The sequence below is a fragment of the Gavia stellata genome, chromosome 6 (assembly GCF_030936135.1).
Source record: "Gavia stellata isolate bGavSte3 chromosome 6, bGavSte3.hap2, whole genome shotgun sequence".
In the NCBI taxonomy this organism is placed as follows: domain Eukaryota; kingdom Metazoa; phylum Chordata; class Aves; order Gaviiformes; family Gaviidae; genus Gavia; species Gavia stellata.
Genome location: NC_082599.1, coordinates 35,592,337 through 35,609,215, shown reverse-complemented (window position 1 = coordinate 35,609,215; position 16,879 = coordinate 35,592,337). Strand labels below are relative to the sequence as shown.

The following is a 16,879-nucleotide window of genomic DNA, read 5'->3' as shown; positions in this document are numbered from 1 at the left end:
CATTTTTCTTGACAGTTGTTTATTTTACTATCTCTTCAGTAGGCTCATCTATGTGACCTTTCTTTTCATAAATACCAAAGATGAATCTCTTTTTTTTAGGCAATTTCCTTCCTTTTGCAAATGTAATTGCCTATTACCAAGTTGCAGACAGGGTGCCTGTCTTTTCCAGCCTATTTTTTTTTCTCCTCAAGTTCTTTTAGGTTTTTCACAAGACAGCAGGTGTTTAGTCACTGCAGATCATGGCTTCACCAGATGACTTCTCTAGCTATTAGTGATTTTCCCTTCCTCTCTCTGTTTTTCACAGTTTTAGATTACAATGGTTTGAGAGAGGATTCGGCTCCTTGAGACGGTGGTGATGCCAGGTTCTACTTGGCTGTCCCCAACTTCCCCACCAAATTTAGGGGTTTGTTCCAGGTAATGTGGTTGGTGGTAATTACACCAGTAACCAACATCTGGAAATCTGATGGACTTTACTTTGTAGCTGGGACTACTTAGGTAGCTCAACTCAGAGCATACCCTGCCATGGGGTCTGTGCTAGACACTTAACTTTCATCCTTGAGAAAAAGTGAGGTGTTAGGGAAGATTTCTGCCTATGTACTCTGACAGTATACTTAAAGGTTTTCTTCTGCTCCAACTACACCAACAGTATGTCTGATCATGCAGCCTCAACAAGAGCTGAAAGACTCTCCCAGCAGGATCTTGGGCTTTTGGCTTTGGACCCTGTCCTTTGATCCCAGTTATGCCAGGGAAGACGACAGCTGTTGTACTGACGCATCATCTTACCCAGGTGTAGTCTGCAAATCCAGTAGCCCTGAATTTGAGGAGAAGCTGGGATAATGATGGGCTGCATCCCCATTATTGAACTTTGTTTACTAGTGCCTGCCCATTAGTGAGAGCAGTTTAGAAGCCAATGGAAATCGAGGCTTAGAAATCTGACAAGTGGAAGGTTTTTATCCCCTAATTCTGAACTGATTCCAAAATTGTTTAAATGCTCAGCAGTCTTAATGCTTGAATTTCAGGATCCTGGAGATCTTCCAACTGAGGTTTTGGGGTTGTCCTGTTTGGATACACTGAGTTAGTATGAGAAGGCAGGATTGCTTCTATGCTGAGTTTGTGATCCTTTTGCCCTGTGTGGTGGTGCAACACAGCATTAAAGTCAAGTGCAATGCAGAATGTGGTGGGGACACAGAACCTTTACGTAGTAAAGGTTTAAAGGCTATCTAATGTTATTTTTTCTAACAGTGGACAGACAACTCTATTTTCAAGACACTCATGCTTTCTACCAGTTCTCAGCGGATGAATGTACGTATCTTTTCTGTGAATTTGAGAAAGAGGAAGGATGGAAGAATGGAGTAAAGCTCCTCCTTCAACTACTACCGTTGTCTCCTCCCAGGATTGACATGTGTAATCTGTAAGTGTGGGTATACAGCTGTTTGCAACTTTTGCTGACTGTTTTGTAAGTGGCTGGTTTATAATGACAGTGTTTACCCCCAAACCACCGTGCAAATGAGCCAGCTTTGTTTTCAGGGTTGACAAGCTTTGTAGAGATGGGCTTTTCGTCTGAGAAGGTCAGTGTGGGTAGATAAATGAAAACACTCAACTTGGGGTTTTTGGCATATTGTGGTTCTTATGCACTAACTTGCTGACTCTAGCTTGCTATCTTACCTGGGCAAATGGCTTTATTAGTTTTTTGGTCTCCTCTTACATTTGGAGGTTTGGCATGAATTTGGCAGGAGGCATGCAGTGGAGCTGATTGACTAGCAGATCAGATGCCCTTGTGCTGTGTCAGGATCAGCTATCAGATGGATAGAGGGGATGGGTAGAAATGTGGTAGCTTAAGTCATCAGGTTTTAGTTTGCTACTGCATGTTTGTCAGAGCTCTGTAGTCTCTTTTTTCAGAATATGCCTTTTAAGAGTTTTGCTTCCTATATGTCTCCTCTTTCACCTGACTATTGGATGATGTTATACCGTCTGTGCTGATATAACTGCGCTCTAAATGTTGCCTATTCAGAGAAGCTAGAAGGAAACCATAGTTATTTGTGCCACAGTGAGAGACCAAAATATAGGAAAAAGGTGTCAGTGAGAGGCTCATGACCCCTCATGCCTTAGCAAATCTGCAGGAACTGGTCTGGATAGACAAGTTGGATTAAATTCTTTCATTGTCCCTAGCTTGATGAATCCTCAAACCTGATACTTATACTGTGGAGAACTATTACTCTGCCAATACTAGGATTTATTTTCTTTGATGCCAAAGACAAAACTTTCTTCTATAAGTACTTTCCTTCTCTGCATATTAGATTTTAAAAACACATTCTCTCAAATAAATGTCCAATGGAAATATTTTAAAGGAGCACAAAGCCCAAAGTCCTTGTAAGCTGTCTCAAGCCCAGCTTCTTAAATTCAGACATGTTGAGCTGGTAGAAAAAAAACCTCAGTAATTTCTCTGCATGGCTCAGGGCAGAAACTTGATTCCCTCCCCTGTTGCTGACTGCCCTCACCAACCAGAAATTGGTAGTTCTGGAGTGGGGATTCCCTTGAAAACGCATTTATTTGGTCACAGCTTGGGTCAGTGTAGACAAGTGACAAGGACCACAAATTGGCTAGAGCAGGGGACTGAATGTGGTCTTCTAAGCAGATGACTTATATGGGAGAAAACCTTTGAATATTTTTGCAAATAGCAATTCTTGTCTTCCTGCCTACTCTGGTGCTAAGCAGTTTGGCTGTCCCTTAAATATCGGGGCTATTTAATCTCGATTTCAGTGGGAATTGGGGTTTTCCTCATTATCACTGCACATGAGGCTACTCTTCATGGTTCATGACCACTCGTACAAAGGCTTTGAATCAAAAAGACAGAACAGGTAGGTCATATTGATGTGTTAGTGAAGGATGCTGAGTAGGAAAATGAATTGAAGACTTTTTAGGTTTGAGTTAAAAATGTGTCCTGCATGCTGACCTTGGCCAGAGACTACCACTATTTTACAGTCTACTTTGCAGTTTTATCATTCTGGTGCAACCGTCATTTCTAGTGGAGGATGATCCCTGTCACATGAATTGAACAGTTATTCATTAATGTACATTTCCAGCTCCTTCCTGCTCACATTATTCAAATTTTAGTTGAAGTTGAATTCCTTTTGGGAACATTGTCACTGAAGAATTACTTTCTGGAGGTTTTACCTGTCAGGTTGTGAGGGTGCTTTTTAAAAAAATATATATAGAAGGAATCAAATCTTAAATAATGGTATACTCTCGAGGGAGTGTGATCTTAAAGGGAAAGGAGGCTCTTTCAGGTTCAAAATTCTCCGTGCTTGATGCAAATAATACACTGTTAAAACAGAATCTAAAAGGGGATAGAGGTGATGAGTTGTTTGTTAAAGTTATATGACCAGGTTAAATAAACCCATATACTCTTTTTATGAAGAAAGAGGGCAATTCTGAAAACTCTTCCTTGCAGTAAGTGTTTGTCTTTTCTCAAATATTTAAGCTGTTTTGCATACCATTTGAAGCATAGTCTTTCTTGTAATTTAGTATTTTTGTATTCATTTTTCTGTCTTAGTTTTTCTCATAGTCTGCATTGCCGGCACTAATTCTTGTGTGTACATAGGGATAGAGAAATTCTTACCTTATTAATTAGATTCCCTGCTTTTCATGTCATCAGAAGCAACTGCCTGCTTGTGCACCAGAAGGCAATGTTGGACATCTACTGGTGGTCCCAGGAGCTAGACAAGCTCTGTCTCCTCCACAGCTGGTGGGCAGCAGCCTTGTGCTTGCCTGGACTGCTGGGTGCATCAGTGGGTCTCTCTGGAGCACCATGGATCTGCTCTCCCAAGAGGAGTCCTAGTAGGCAGTAGCAGCTCTGGGGACTTCCTTCAACACCTCTTTCAGAAACCCTATTAAATAAACGTGGCCTGGTCTCGACTTGCTGTACAGATTTTTGATGGATTTGTTTCTGGTCAGTATTAGCAGCGTTACCAAATAACACTACAGTGAGTTCTACAATTAAAATAGCATTCTGAAGCCTGAGACATGCTTATCGTTCCTGAATAAATGTTCCCTGTTGCCTTTTGACCTTGGCAAATTCCCTACTTTAAACATGACATTGTTGGGAATCCACCATGGAAAACAAGATGGGACGTAGCAGATTTTTAGCAGCTCCACTATAAACTGAAGGCTGATGTTGTTATGTGTATTCTACAGGACTGAGCTCCTGTAAAGGTTGTCAAATGAGATGGTAGTGATGCAGAGGCCTCTTGGGGTCATTAAACAGCCTGTGTTAATCACAGGCAATTCTACTTGAATAGAAAAGAAGTGAATACTGCGAACAAAAGAACTGTATTGAAAGCTGTGCCATGGACTTCCTTACAACCTTGAGCAATCACTTAGGCTCTCATCCAGTGCCTCCTGAATTCTTTTCCAGTGACTGCAATAGCTTTGTATCAGGTGTTTAATCTTTGTGTGGTTCTATTTCCTTCTTTGTAAATGGGAGTGTTTATAACAGCACCTAATTCCCAGAACCACTGGTAGACTCAGTGAACATTTCAAGAATACATTTGGTGCCTTAGACTATTGAAATGTATCCCATAATTTTTTTTTTAATTATTTGAAGAGATGTTAACAGGATTTTTTTATCTCATATTGCTTGTTATTTTCTTTTCAGAAGTGTTACACTATATTCTGTATCTTCTGTCCTAAAATAATTTACATTTTATTAATTTCAGAAAGGTAACCATTCTTAAAAGTAATTTGTTTCTAATGCAAATAGCCAGGATGGGATATTCATTTAGTTACAGCCTTATGGAGTTCCTGGAAAGCTTTTGCTGAACGAAAACAGTTCTCAGGTCTTTATGGGTCTTTTATTGGCATTGTAGGTGGATTGTAAAGCCAGTGTAGAGACATACGTAGTGGCTCTACATTGGACAGTTGAGGTGCAGGCCCAGGACCATGGGTGTATCCGTATTGCTTCTTCCATGAACAGGTTGGGAAGCACTGTAGTTGCTTTTATGTGGTGTACAGTAAAAACTGTGCTGGACCTGACTTGCCTGCATGCAGATCTAGGGCAAGCATCCGTGCAACTCGCTTTGCTTAACACACTGCTGAGCCCACGGACCACTGAGCTGTATAAGCATTAGGCTTGTTTGCCTGGGCTTCATAGCTCCTGTTTGGTACCAGCCCTACTATGTCTTAGCTGGCCCCTTATTAAAAAAATAGGGTGGTATCTGTCCTGATTCTGTTCCTCAGTATCCATTCTGTCTTACTTTTTTCCATTAGCCTGGGTACCATAATAGAGTCTTCCTCTCTTATTCTGGAGAGCTGACTATAATTTTTAGTATATTAATGGTTTCAGAAGTATTCAATGCTCATATGCAGATAAATACTGGAGGTATTTTGAAATAGAAGATGAAGAGATAAAGGCCCAAGATGGAAATAGCTATGCTATATGCTGTTCTGGGTTTACAGCCTGCGTCTGTGGCTGTGCCTACTGAGCTGCTATCTTTTGCCTCCAATTTAGAAGACTCAGGTCCTAGCCTGGTTCTGAGAGATCACAAGAGATCAGATATTTGGGGAAACATAGGCATCTAAAAAGGTCAGTTACTTTAATCGCATTCCAAATGATAAAGAGAAAGACTGAATAAATCAGTCTTTGTAAATGAAACTGCATTCGTCTATTTCTTTTGGGTTGTTCATAACACTTAAAATGTTAAATCACGTTTTCCTTTGAATAGGAAAGGCAGTTGTGAAAATAATTGTGATTTGTAATCTGAATTACCATTTTGGTCTGAATATGCTTGCCCCAAAATGTATGCATGTGTCATTCTGTGCTTTCTGATCTTAATTTTTTTAATCAGGGAAATAAATTTTTGGACATGGGATGTAAGAAATACAATATACCAGCTGCGTATTCCAGCCATGTTGTCAGCTGTTTCCCAAAACACATCAAGGCATATGAGCAATTAAATAATTTAGGCAAAGATAGAAGCTTCTGCTAATACCTGGGATTTATGTTTATTACAGCAGCTGCAGTTTTGTGTATCTGCTGTTTGTTGGCATGCCATGCTTCTTGAATATCATGAAAAGTAAAGATCTCAAGGACATTTTCTTTTTCATCTTTCCATATTAATAACCCTATCATATTAGTATCTTTCTTCCTATTGTCAATAAACCTTCCGAAAGGCTCACAGATGTCTTAGTGATAGGAATTAGACTGTTTTAAAGAAAACCACAGTCCTATCCTGTGCTGTCCACAGCAGCTTTTCTGTGTCTTTTTCCATGTGGGCCAGACTTCTGTGACAGTTTCTAGAAGGGTTCTTCCTGCACTGCCCCACTTTTGCAAAGACACATTGAGTCTCTCTGTCTTGTGAATAACTGTCAAGACAACCTAATAGTGTTCTCAGCTGTTGTTTTAGTTTGTTAATTTATGGCTTCTTACATGTTTTCTTTTCATTTTCACATATTTTTTTTCAAATATCAAACTTCATGTGTCACATAATGATTTTGATGTTGTCTGCTTTTATCTATGTGAGCTCGCATTCCATAGGTGTTGCTCCACACCGTAGCAAAGCTAGGTGGTGGGCAGATGGAAAACTTTGCTCTGTTGATGGAATATGTTTTTAGTAGAGCAAAATATGCATTCAAATAAACAACTCTGAGCTAAGAGGGTCCTGTATTCTTCAGTTCTTCATCATATTTTTATAGCTGAAGAATTCTCTTACTGCTTTACATTAGTCCAATCAAAAGAGTTCTTGACAGTAAGGGACAAAGGGTGTACTCTGTCGTTACTGACACTATTAATTATTGTCATGTTGCAGTCATCATTTTGATGTGGAATCTCAAAAGCCCTTTTACATTAGTGCCTGTGGCTACACAGTTCCTTGCTTTCCAGGAATGAAAAGATGTTGAAACAGAATGAAAGAAATAATAAAATCTTACTTTTATTTTTTTAAGGCCTGATCAAAAAATAGAAGATACGGCAGAAACCAGTGCTGAAATTCTTGCTCGTCTCACTTCTGCGGTAAGGTCACTGCATCAAAGTTTGTACTAATCATGTTTGAAATATTGTCATGTTTTGGATCCTTTCAAATTGAAGACTTGGTCTTAGTTTGCAGATGTTTGTAATGCAAACTACTCTTTTTTCTCTGAAAGAAGGAAGCTTTACTGAGGTCTTATTATGCAATTCCAAAGCTGTTAAAATCAGTCCAAGCAAGGACTACTGCAGCCTTCTGTCTTGTAATCCATCCTATTCACGGCCCAGGAGATAGCAGTTTGGAGGATCATGGTGATTTTTCTGCCAGGTAGCTTACACTCAGATCCTCTTGGTTAAGTGGACATCAGTGTGAAGGCAATGATGGGGTGGTGAACAAAGGGAGAGAAAGGGCCTCAGCAGCCCTGGCATAGATTATCATAAGATTCTGAGGAGACCCACCTGGGAAGCCTCGGTATCTGGCTTCCCAACTATGTTTAGCCTCAAGAGACTCCATCGTAATAAACATCAGCTTATCCTGTCTGTGCTAGAATTTGGTGCATGTTATCTCGTTGTAAGATCATTGTTCTAAGAAGATGACAGACAGAACTTCAGAAGGTTAAGCTAGATTCACTTGATCTAATGTAATCTGCACGATGGTACAGAGTGCACCCTCAGCAAGTTTGCAGGTGATGCAAAACTGGGAGGAATGATTGATACACCAGGTGGGTGTGCTGCCATTCAGAGGAACCTTGACAGGCTGGAGAGATGGGCCAACAGGAATCTCATGAAGTTTGACAAAGGGTAATGCAGTGTCCTGCATCTGGGACAAATAACCTCATGCTCCTTTACAGGCTGGAGACTGACTGTCTGAAAAGCAGCTTTGCAGAAAAGAATCTGGGGGTCCTGGTGGACAGCAGGTTGAACATGAGACAGAAATGTGCCCTTGTGGCAAAGAAAGCCAACTGCCTTCTGGGCTGCATTAGTAAGACCGTTACCCTCAGGCTAAGGGAGGTGATCATTCCCCTCTACTCAGCACACGTGTGGCACATCTGGAGTGTTGGGTCCAGTTCTGAACTTCCGATACAAAAGACATGTGGATGTACTGGAGTGTATGCAAATGACCATGAAGATGATCAGGGGAGTAGAGTATCTGACTTACAAAGAGAGGCTGAGAGAACTGGGAGTTGAGCTTGGAGAACAGAAGGCTATGGGAGGATCTTATCAACGTGTATAAGTACCTGATGGAAGGGAATAAAGAAGACGGAGCGAGGCTCTCCTCTGTGACATCTTGTGACAGGACAAGAAGCAGTGGCACAAACTGAAATTCAAGAAATTCTACTTAAACATAAGAAAAAACAGTAGAACAGGTTACCCAGAGATGTAGTGGAGTCTCCATCCTTGGAGATGTTCAGAACTCAACCAGACATGGTACTGAGGAACCTGTTCTAGCTAACCCTGCTTTTGAGCAGGGGTTTGAATCAGATGACCTGCAGACGTGCCTTCCTACCTCAACCATTCTGTGATTGTATGGTTCTGCGAGCATCACACCTAAATCATGGTATCAGCAAATTGTGGAATTAGTGCTAGTTCTGTTTTGGGTACGTGAGAAAGTACAGAGATGAAAGTAAACCAAGCAGGGTGAAGTTGTCATGAAAAAGGCATGAGGATAAGAACTATTTTAAATAAAACAAATAAAGTACTATCTTGAAATTGCTGAAAAATGGACGGGAAGGAGAATTTGTGGTATGTTTTCTAAAGACAAATGTCTTTACATTTACATCATTTACATACAAAAGCTATTTTGTAATATGTTTGGATAGCCAGTGGTTCTGTATGCTCAACCTTATGCAAAAATAATTTTGTGTTTTAAAATTGTGGGTGTTTTTTTTCTCTATATTCAAATGCCTTGTTTTCTCTACCTTTTTTTCCCAACTGAAAATGAAAGGAGAACTCAGAACCTCAATATCCTCCATTTTTAGTTCCATAGAGAGAAAAAACAGAAAAACATAAAATACCTTTTGCAACGTTACATCTTTTCCAAAACCCACAAAACTACCAACTCTATAAACCATTGCCAGTATCCCTCAAAAGCTTCACCTGTCAAAAACAGAAGAATAATGTTTTTTCATCAGTTAAAAAAAGGGAAGCACTCAACACAACAAAGTGACTTTCTGAGTTTAAGAACTGGATCGAACTGTTGCTGGATACACTTGAGTAAAATGCATATCCTTAAACATGTGAGTAATTGACAGTGAGTTCAGAGTGCTTCAAATCTAGCTTGCAAGGTCAAACCTTTGAAGTACATCCTGAGTGATTCCAGCAGCAGGGCACATGGACAGGATTTTTTTTTTTTTTTTAAATGAACCATTTTATTGCTGTAGCTAACTAGCTGAAGAAAAATTAGGCAGTTGCATCTCCAGATGGCCTGAGACCCATCTATTGCCATGGTGGTGTCAAAAAGACTGATCTTTTCTCCTTCATTTTCTGATTTTCCACAAAACTGCGCAGGCTCTTTATAATGATTTTCTAGTCTAACCCTGGAGAAAACACATAAGACCAGAGCAGAATCCTCCAGATATTAACATCCGTATATGAACTTCTCCCTCTTATGCCTCCAGAATATTGCTTTCCTCCATACAGCAGTCTGGGATCTAAAGTACTCACTGTGAGTTTATGGAGAGCCGTTATGTGTCCCAAGGGAATTTGAACCCTCAGCTTACACCACTCAGCAAAGGGCTGGACTCACCAAAATACAGGTTCTTAATTTTTTTTTTTGCTGCCAGCTTCAGAATTTTTATAAATTTGTATGTCTTGTGAGCAGGAGCTGGAAACCAAAAGTGAAGGTATTAGCCATGACTGGAAATGTGTTCACAGTGTCTTGCTTTTTGGTTCACCGAACGTTTACATATTTTGTACAGAATCAAACCATTCTTCCGTGAAGAATTCAGAATTCAGAATTCTGTTCACAATACTCTTCAGACCAGTGTTTCAGAAGTGAAAAAAAAAAACCTCAAAACCTTACTTCCAGCCCAGCACTAAAGCACTCAGAGACTAGAGTTGACTGTTTTGTACATTTCTAGGTTTGGAAGTTCAAATCCCATCGGTATTGATAGTACCACTGTCTCTTCTGCTTTTCTTTTTGCTTTTCTTGTAATGGAATAAAACATTCTGTGTCAGGTCAGAAGGATGCTTCTGCATCAGCTTTTCTTTTTTGGGAATTAAATTCCCAAATTTTCAAACCTAAACCGATTGTGAAGATCCAGCCAAAGCATCATTGGAGGAATCTGTGTGCCTAAAATATAAATCTGTTTTAGCATCTGAAAGCGCAGGAAAAACTGTAAGCATACATGCACGTAAGGCCTAATTATATATTTCTGTAACTCTATAAAAGCTATTGCTGTTGCAGAGGGTGGAACTCACATCACCTAAATATAAGTGGCCATATGGCAGGCATCTACATCTGAGATAGCTTCCCAAGGCACTCCTTACAGCCAGGGAGCAGAAATAGGCACTTTTAGGATGCTGAATATATGATTAATATTGAAAGTCTACTTTACAGAAAAAAGTCATACCTTAGGCTCCACTGGTAAGGTATGCACTCTCTATGAAGGGGTTATAGAGTGACTAACACAGACATAGGCATCTGTACAAGTTCGGTGAATTCCTCCCTCCACCTTTTTTCCTTTACTGTAGCCTGACTTTCTTTGTTGGCCTTTCTTTTATTACTTGTTCCCTACTGCTTTCTGTTACCAGGTGTTGTTTCTCTGGTAGACTTCCACTTTTCACATTCACTGCACAATTTGTGATGATTTTTTTTTTTTTTTTTGGATGATTCAGCCAGTCTAGAACTGATTAGTTAGGGAAATGCACTCTTGGTTTTAAACAATGGTTATGGAGATTGTAGAAGATAATAGCGATAGCTGTGGGGAAGGATGCCAAGTCAGAAGGGCAGTGGGGAAAAAACTGCAGCCGTTTCTGTATCATCTTAATTTGTGCATAATGTATGGAATACACCTCTTTTAAGAGCGAGTCAGATACAAAAGATAAGAAACTGACTTGTCGGGGGTCTCACTTTTTCTTTATGCTTTATTCTACGATGGAAGAAGCAGAGTCAGTCAAGATAACTGAATGGAGCCTATCGAATTATATGCTCGTGTCATATGCTCCATTACAATGAGGCACTGACAACACCATCAAACTTAAATTGTAAAGGCAGCTGACATGCAAGCAGTGCAAAGTGCCATTTGAAATACGTTTGCATTGGATAATCTTTTTGGTTGTGAATTTTTAAGAAAATGCAATGATTACTCCTGGGTTTAAAGAATCATTCCAGAGCTGTCGTGCATCCCATGTCATGTCCCAAAGAGCAGCTTCATATTCAATGTCTTGTCTGCTAAAACCAGAGCACAGTGGGATGGCTATGAGTGTTTCCACTGCAAAGCTCTTTCCTTACCTTGTGATGGGACAGAAGAGAATATCAGGATGTTGATGCAGTGTATCTGGGAAATACAGTTTTCTGGTACTTTAAGGCATAAAAAAGAGAGGGGAAAAAAGTAGGGGTGGTATTCACTGTCTACTAGATGCACAACTATGCCTTCTATGATAAAATGACCAGATTCATGGAAAAGAGAAGAACAGTAGTTGTCATTTAGTTTTGAAAAATCTCTACCTCTGTCCTTTGAAGATGAGAAGATTCACCATATAAATATGCCATTTGTATTTAATCAAGCAGAAGTATACGTGGGTACCACTCTGTATGCACACTCTTGCTCTTTCATATTGCAAAAAGAAAACTGATTTAGATGTGGTAACATACCAACAACACACTCAAAATGTTCTCTTTCAGACTTGCATAAAATTTCTGTAAACACTGTGTGGTAAGCTGGCCTTTAAATTGAATCAGTTTTGACATCTACAATGCTACTCAAAATGTGATACTGTTTAAATAGTGTTAGCTTTGTAGCGACAAGCTATACGTATAAACAATTTTTTGTATTTAATATCTCAATTTATTATGGTAGACATAGCTCTTGTTTGAATGTGTATTTTACTTTGAGTCCACATGATTATCTTCAATGGGATGTGCAACTATCGATTTTGTCAAACAAGCAGTAACTGAAATCCTATTAGGAAGAAGTATGATAATGTGTAGCATGTGTGCCGTGAGGAATGAATCTTGTACATGGATTTCCATTGGTGTAATAATGCATAGGAATTGCACGTCCAGCAGAGATGTCAAGTGCATTTACACTAAAATAGACAAAAGCATATAGCTTATGAAATCTAGGGACACCAGGCAAATCCAGAAGGATGCTCAGCAGTATCAATTCTTTGTGATTTAAGTGAGTCCTACGAGAGGGAGCTCAGACCATCGGGATGAAATCCTTTGATGAAGGAACATTTGCTTAATATTAAGACCAGGGGAACATTTTTTCTCCTGCTTTAACTGAAGGGTTTTGCTCAGATTAAGTAATATGCCAGCTGCATTCCTGGCACACAGCAAACAATGAGGTATTTTGAATAACATAGACAAAATACAGAAAAACAGCCTTTTTATTGCCTGTAACGTTAGCACTGTCTTTAAAACTTGAAAAGTGCCACCTTATAAGCAAAAGTAATACTGCAAATATAACCGCAGGATGCCACAATGCTGCTTTTTCTTCCGAGAAGATGGACTTTTCTTTACTCTCATGGAGAGATTTGCATTTTCCAATTGTTTGATTGGGTTAATTTGTATGTTTAGAACTGTTGCAGATTGTAGTGTCTCCTAAGGCTAACCTTGAGGTAATGTATTTAATAAATGCTAAAAGATAAAGACGAGACATCAGTGCATTGTTTCTTACTGTCAGTAACCTGTGAGAATAGACCAGGATCGGGTCATCGACATTGGTACCTCCTGCTGAGGTTAATGAAGGGAGAGGGTCTGAGCAGTTTAGCCACAAAGAGTCATGGGTTTGTAATTCAGAAACAACTTGGGCTTTTATTGAAAATCCCACTCTAACTCTGGATAGCTTGTATGTATTATTACTAGTTTATATTAATTGCTGCAAGCAAGCAAGCACACAAGTTGTTTTTCAACAGAACTGTTCTTTCCCATTTAACTTGCAGTTTATGCTTACATTAACCATGATTAACAGTTCTCCAGACATGGGAATGAGTGTACAGGAAGGAAGGAAGGGAAGGTAATACTGCCAGCTTGCATAATTGTGCGGGAAACAGGATGACATTTAAGAAAACTATGGCACTGCCTTCATATTTTCCTGATTCGAGTGGCAGAAAACTCTGTCCCTCTCAATGGGGCAGCATGAAGTAGTAGAAAAGATCCTTGTACCTTGCAAGGACAGCAAAAAAAGCTCCCTGGTCCTTTGCCACAAGGGAAGGAAAGATGCAAGCAGAGGAAGGATGTGGCCTCTGGTATGACTGCCTTCTGCTACATGTAGAGCATACTGCTGGGTGGCTGCTGAGTATCTGATCTTTGGATGCTGGAGTTACCATTGTACTGAGATGTCCTGAGTGATTTTGTCAGTCTTTCTGCTCAGACCAACATAACATTAACTATTCTTGTTTCACATTTTCAAACTTTTCTTCAGAGTCGTGAAAGTGGGATGTTGACAGTTGTTAGGAATTCAGGGATCCTTCATGGGCTTTGTACCTTATTCTAATCATACCACGTCTTGTGAATGATGTTTTAAATTTCACGAGCTCTCAGAAACTGGATGTCGAAACTCCCACTGCAGAGTAGCCTTGAGCTTTGCATAGGTCTGTTAAATAAGATGGCTACTATGCACTGCAGGAGACTTTGTACAGAGAGGTAAGACAATCCCTAGAAAAATAGTTGGAATGTCCCATAATACTTTTTAATACTAAAGACAGTGACTCCGCTTGTGACTCCGGTCACAAGTGGAGTCCCCCAGGGCTCAGTTTTGGGACCGGTCTTGTTTAATATATTTATCGATGATCTGGACAAGGGGATTGAGTGCTCCCTCAGCAAGTTTGCAGAGGACACCAAGTTGGGTGGGAGTGTTGATCTGCTTAAGGGTCGGAAGGCTCTGCAGAGGGATCTGGACAGGCTGGATCGATGGGCCCAGGCCAATTGTATGAGGTTTAACAAGGCCAAGTGCCGGGTCCTGCACTTGGGTCACAACAACCCCATGCAACGCTTCAGGCTTGGGGACGAGTGGCTGGAAAGCTGCCTGGCAGAAAAGGAGCTGGGGGTGTTGATTGACAGCCATGTGAACATGAGCCAGCAGTGTGCCCAGGTGGCCAAGAAGGCCAACGGCATCCTGGCCTGTATCAGAAATGGTGTGGCCAGCAGGAGCAGGGAGGTGATCGTGCCCCTGTACTCGGCACTGGTGAGGCTGCACCTCGAATCCTGTGTTCAGTTTTGTGCCCCTCACTACAAGAAGGACATTGAGGTGCTGGAGTGTGTCCAGAGAAGGGCGACGAAGCTGGTGAGGGGTCTGGAGCACAAGTCTTCTGAGGAGCGGCTGAGGGAACTGTGGTTGTTCAGTCTGAAGAAGAGGAGGCTGAGGGGAGACCTTATCGCTCTCTACAACTACCTGAAAGGAGGTTGCAGAGAGGTGGGTGTTAGTCTCTTCTCCCAAGTGACGAGTGACAGGACAAGAGGAAATGGCCTCAAGTTGCGCCAGGGGACGTTCAGATTGGATATTAGGAAAAATTACTGAGAGAGTGGTGAGACACTGGAACAGGCTGCCCAGGGAGGTGGTGGAGTCACCATCCCTGCAGGTGTTCAAGGATCATGTGGATGAGGCATTGTGGGACATGGTTTAGTGGGCATGGTGGTGTTTGCTGGTTGATGGTTGGACTTGATGATCTTACAGGTTTTTTCCAACCTTAGGGATTCTGTGATTCTGTGATTCTGTGACAGGCTGTCTTGGGGAAATGAGGGAAATTGGAAGAAGCTGGGAGGTGTACAGAAGAGTCTGAGAGTGTGCAGAGGAAAGGAAGGGCTGAGGTGTATGCAGGAGAGAGTGTCTGGGGTGCTGTAGGTCAAGTGCAAGGTGCTTGAAGAAGCTGCAATGGGACAGATGATGGCAGTGAGGAAGTAGGAAGCATCAAAATAATGCATAATACAGAACTTTACTGATAGAAAAAGAAACAGTCCTATGGAGAGAAGTGGTTGTAGAGTTGAGCTAGCTAAAGGGACAGTAGCTGGTCGTGTGGAGATTATAGGAAAAATATGAAGAATGCAGAGACAAGAGGCTGAGGAAGGGAGCTGGCTAGCATGGCAGGGCTGTTTCATCACAGGCTAGTGATATCGCCTGTAAATCTGGACATCAGATAGCTCTTACATGTCCATCTCAAGCTAAATTTTGGTCCTGAAATGCTCAGCCATGCTGTTAGGAGAGGTTGTTTTCTCCTGAAAGCTTCAAAAAGGAATGTCAATTATATACATGAACCTCAGCCAAACCTCAGCATGGAGAACTCGCTTATCCTGTAGTCACACAATAAACCCAGCATTACAGTGTGCTCAGCAGAGGCAAACCAAACATTTAACAAGGAAAGGAAGAAGCTTCAAGTGTGTGCTTGTGAAAGAGATATGCTGTGCAAATAAATTACAGGTCGGGCTACTGAATTGCCCACTCCCTAAGGAATGTGCAGTATTTACATGAAATTAAAATAAAAAAATAAAAAAATAGTTGTCACAGAATTCCCAGCTGAAAAGGAAATAGATTTGCTAGGAAAAGTGACTGTAGTTTCAAAACCAAGTACCTGCATAATTCCATGTGCAGTTGACTGCTCCAAAGGATTGATAGCCGGTATCTTACCAGTGTTGTATTTTGTTTTGTTTAACTGTGCTAGTAACTATAACCACCCTTTCCTTTCCTGGTATTTTAGGTACAGAGAGAACTGGCTGCTGTCATTGCCTTGAAAGCAAGGAAGTCAGGTGAGTCAGGCTGGACTTTAGAGGGTGTTTTGTAATGCTGTTCCCTTTTGTCATTTATTGAAGTATTTGAATTGTCATTGCTGTCTTATTAACATGGGGAAGTAAAGATAGCAGACCTCATTCCTCTCTCGCTGAAGAATCTGTGTATATAGCACAATGCAATTATTGTCAAGCTTTGCCTCCCCTAGCTTGTCACATCTAATGACCTAACTGATAAAACTGGAGTGTTACAGTTGAATGTGAACTTGGGTCTCTTCCTGGCCAAAAGCACTATTTTCTCTGGGCTTGCACTTTATAAAAGAAGCCTATGTCTTTATTTGACTTACATTTAACACAAATAAGTTGATAATTTTTTTATGTTTTCTTTTATGACCCAGTATCTCATGCCATCTTCACTGTATTTTACCTGCCCAGGCAGGTGTATTTCTCTATGCTAAAGCAAAAGGACAACTTCATGCATGAAGGCGTTCTTTCCTGAAGACTTGTCTATACATCCATATGGCTGTAGAGGCAAGTCTCTGTTATCAGGGCAGTAGAAGGGAAAAGGCAAATAGATAATTGAAAGGCTCTGACAGTATACGCATTTACAGCAAATGCTGGTGATACAGTGCAAAGGCACTGAACTATGTGGTCATCTCAGCTCCATCAGGCTTTGGTAGCACAGCCACTTTCAGAAGGTATCTGCATTGCTGTGCTGGCGTGGAAGCAGGGGAGCTGTGTTTTCTGGGCACTGCACAGGACAAACAAAACCTACTTGGCCAGACCTGACTCTGTATAGGGTTAACTCTCTGGTGTCTTCATGTATAGTGCAGTTAATCTGCAGCAAGGGCAAACTGCATACAGTGAAGTGAGAGTTGAATGTATTTCTAGAGTAAAACAGAGGTGGAGTTGCCTTAAATTATTAGCGTGTTCCCAAAGCCATTGAGGTCTTTGGGAACATTTTCGCTGAGCATGTCTTGTGATCTTCAGTGATTTTGCTAGAAATTGAGATTACTGATGTACTTTTTGAGCTA

The 16,879-nt window shown here is 40.8% G+C and overlaps 1 protein-coding gene across 1 annotated transcript in view; it reads left to right on the top strand.

Moving 5' to 3' along the window:
* The window catches only part of RAPGEF5 (Rap guanine nucleotide exchange factor 5), a 167,387-nt gene that overhangs the window by 30,872 nt on the left and 119,636 nt on the right, over positions 1-16,879 (top strand). Inside the window, exons 5-7 of the mRNA XM_059818853.1 lie at positions 1,243-1,411; positions 6,940-7,006; positions 15,818-15,866. Coding sequence (XP_059674836.1) covers positions 1,243-1,411; positions 6,940-7,006; positions 15,818-15,866 — 285 coding nt within the window. The remainder of the gene's footprint in view (positions 1-1,242; positions 1,412-6,939; positions 7,007-15,817; positions 15,867-16,879) is intronic.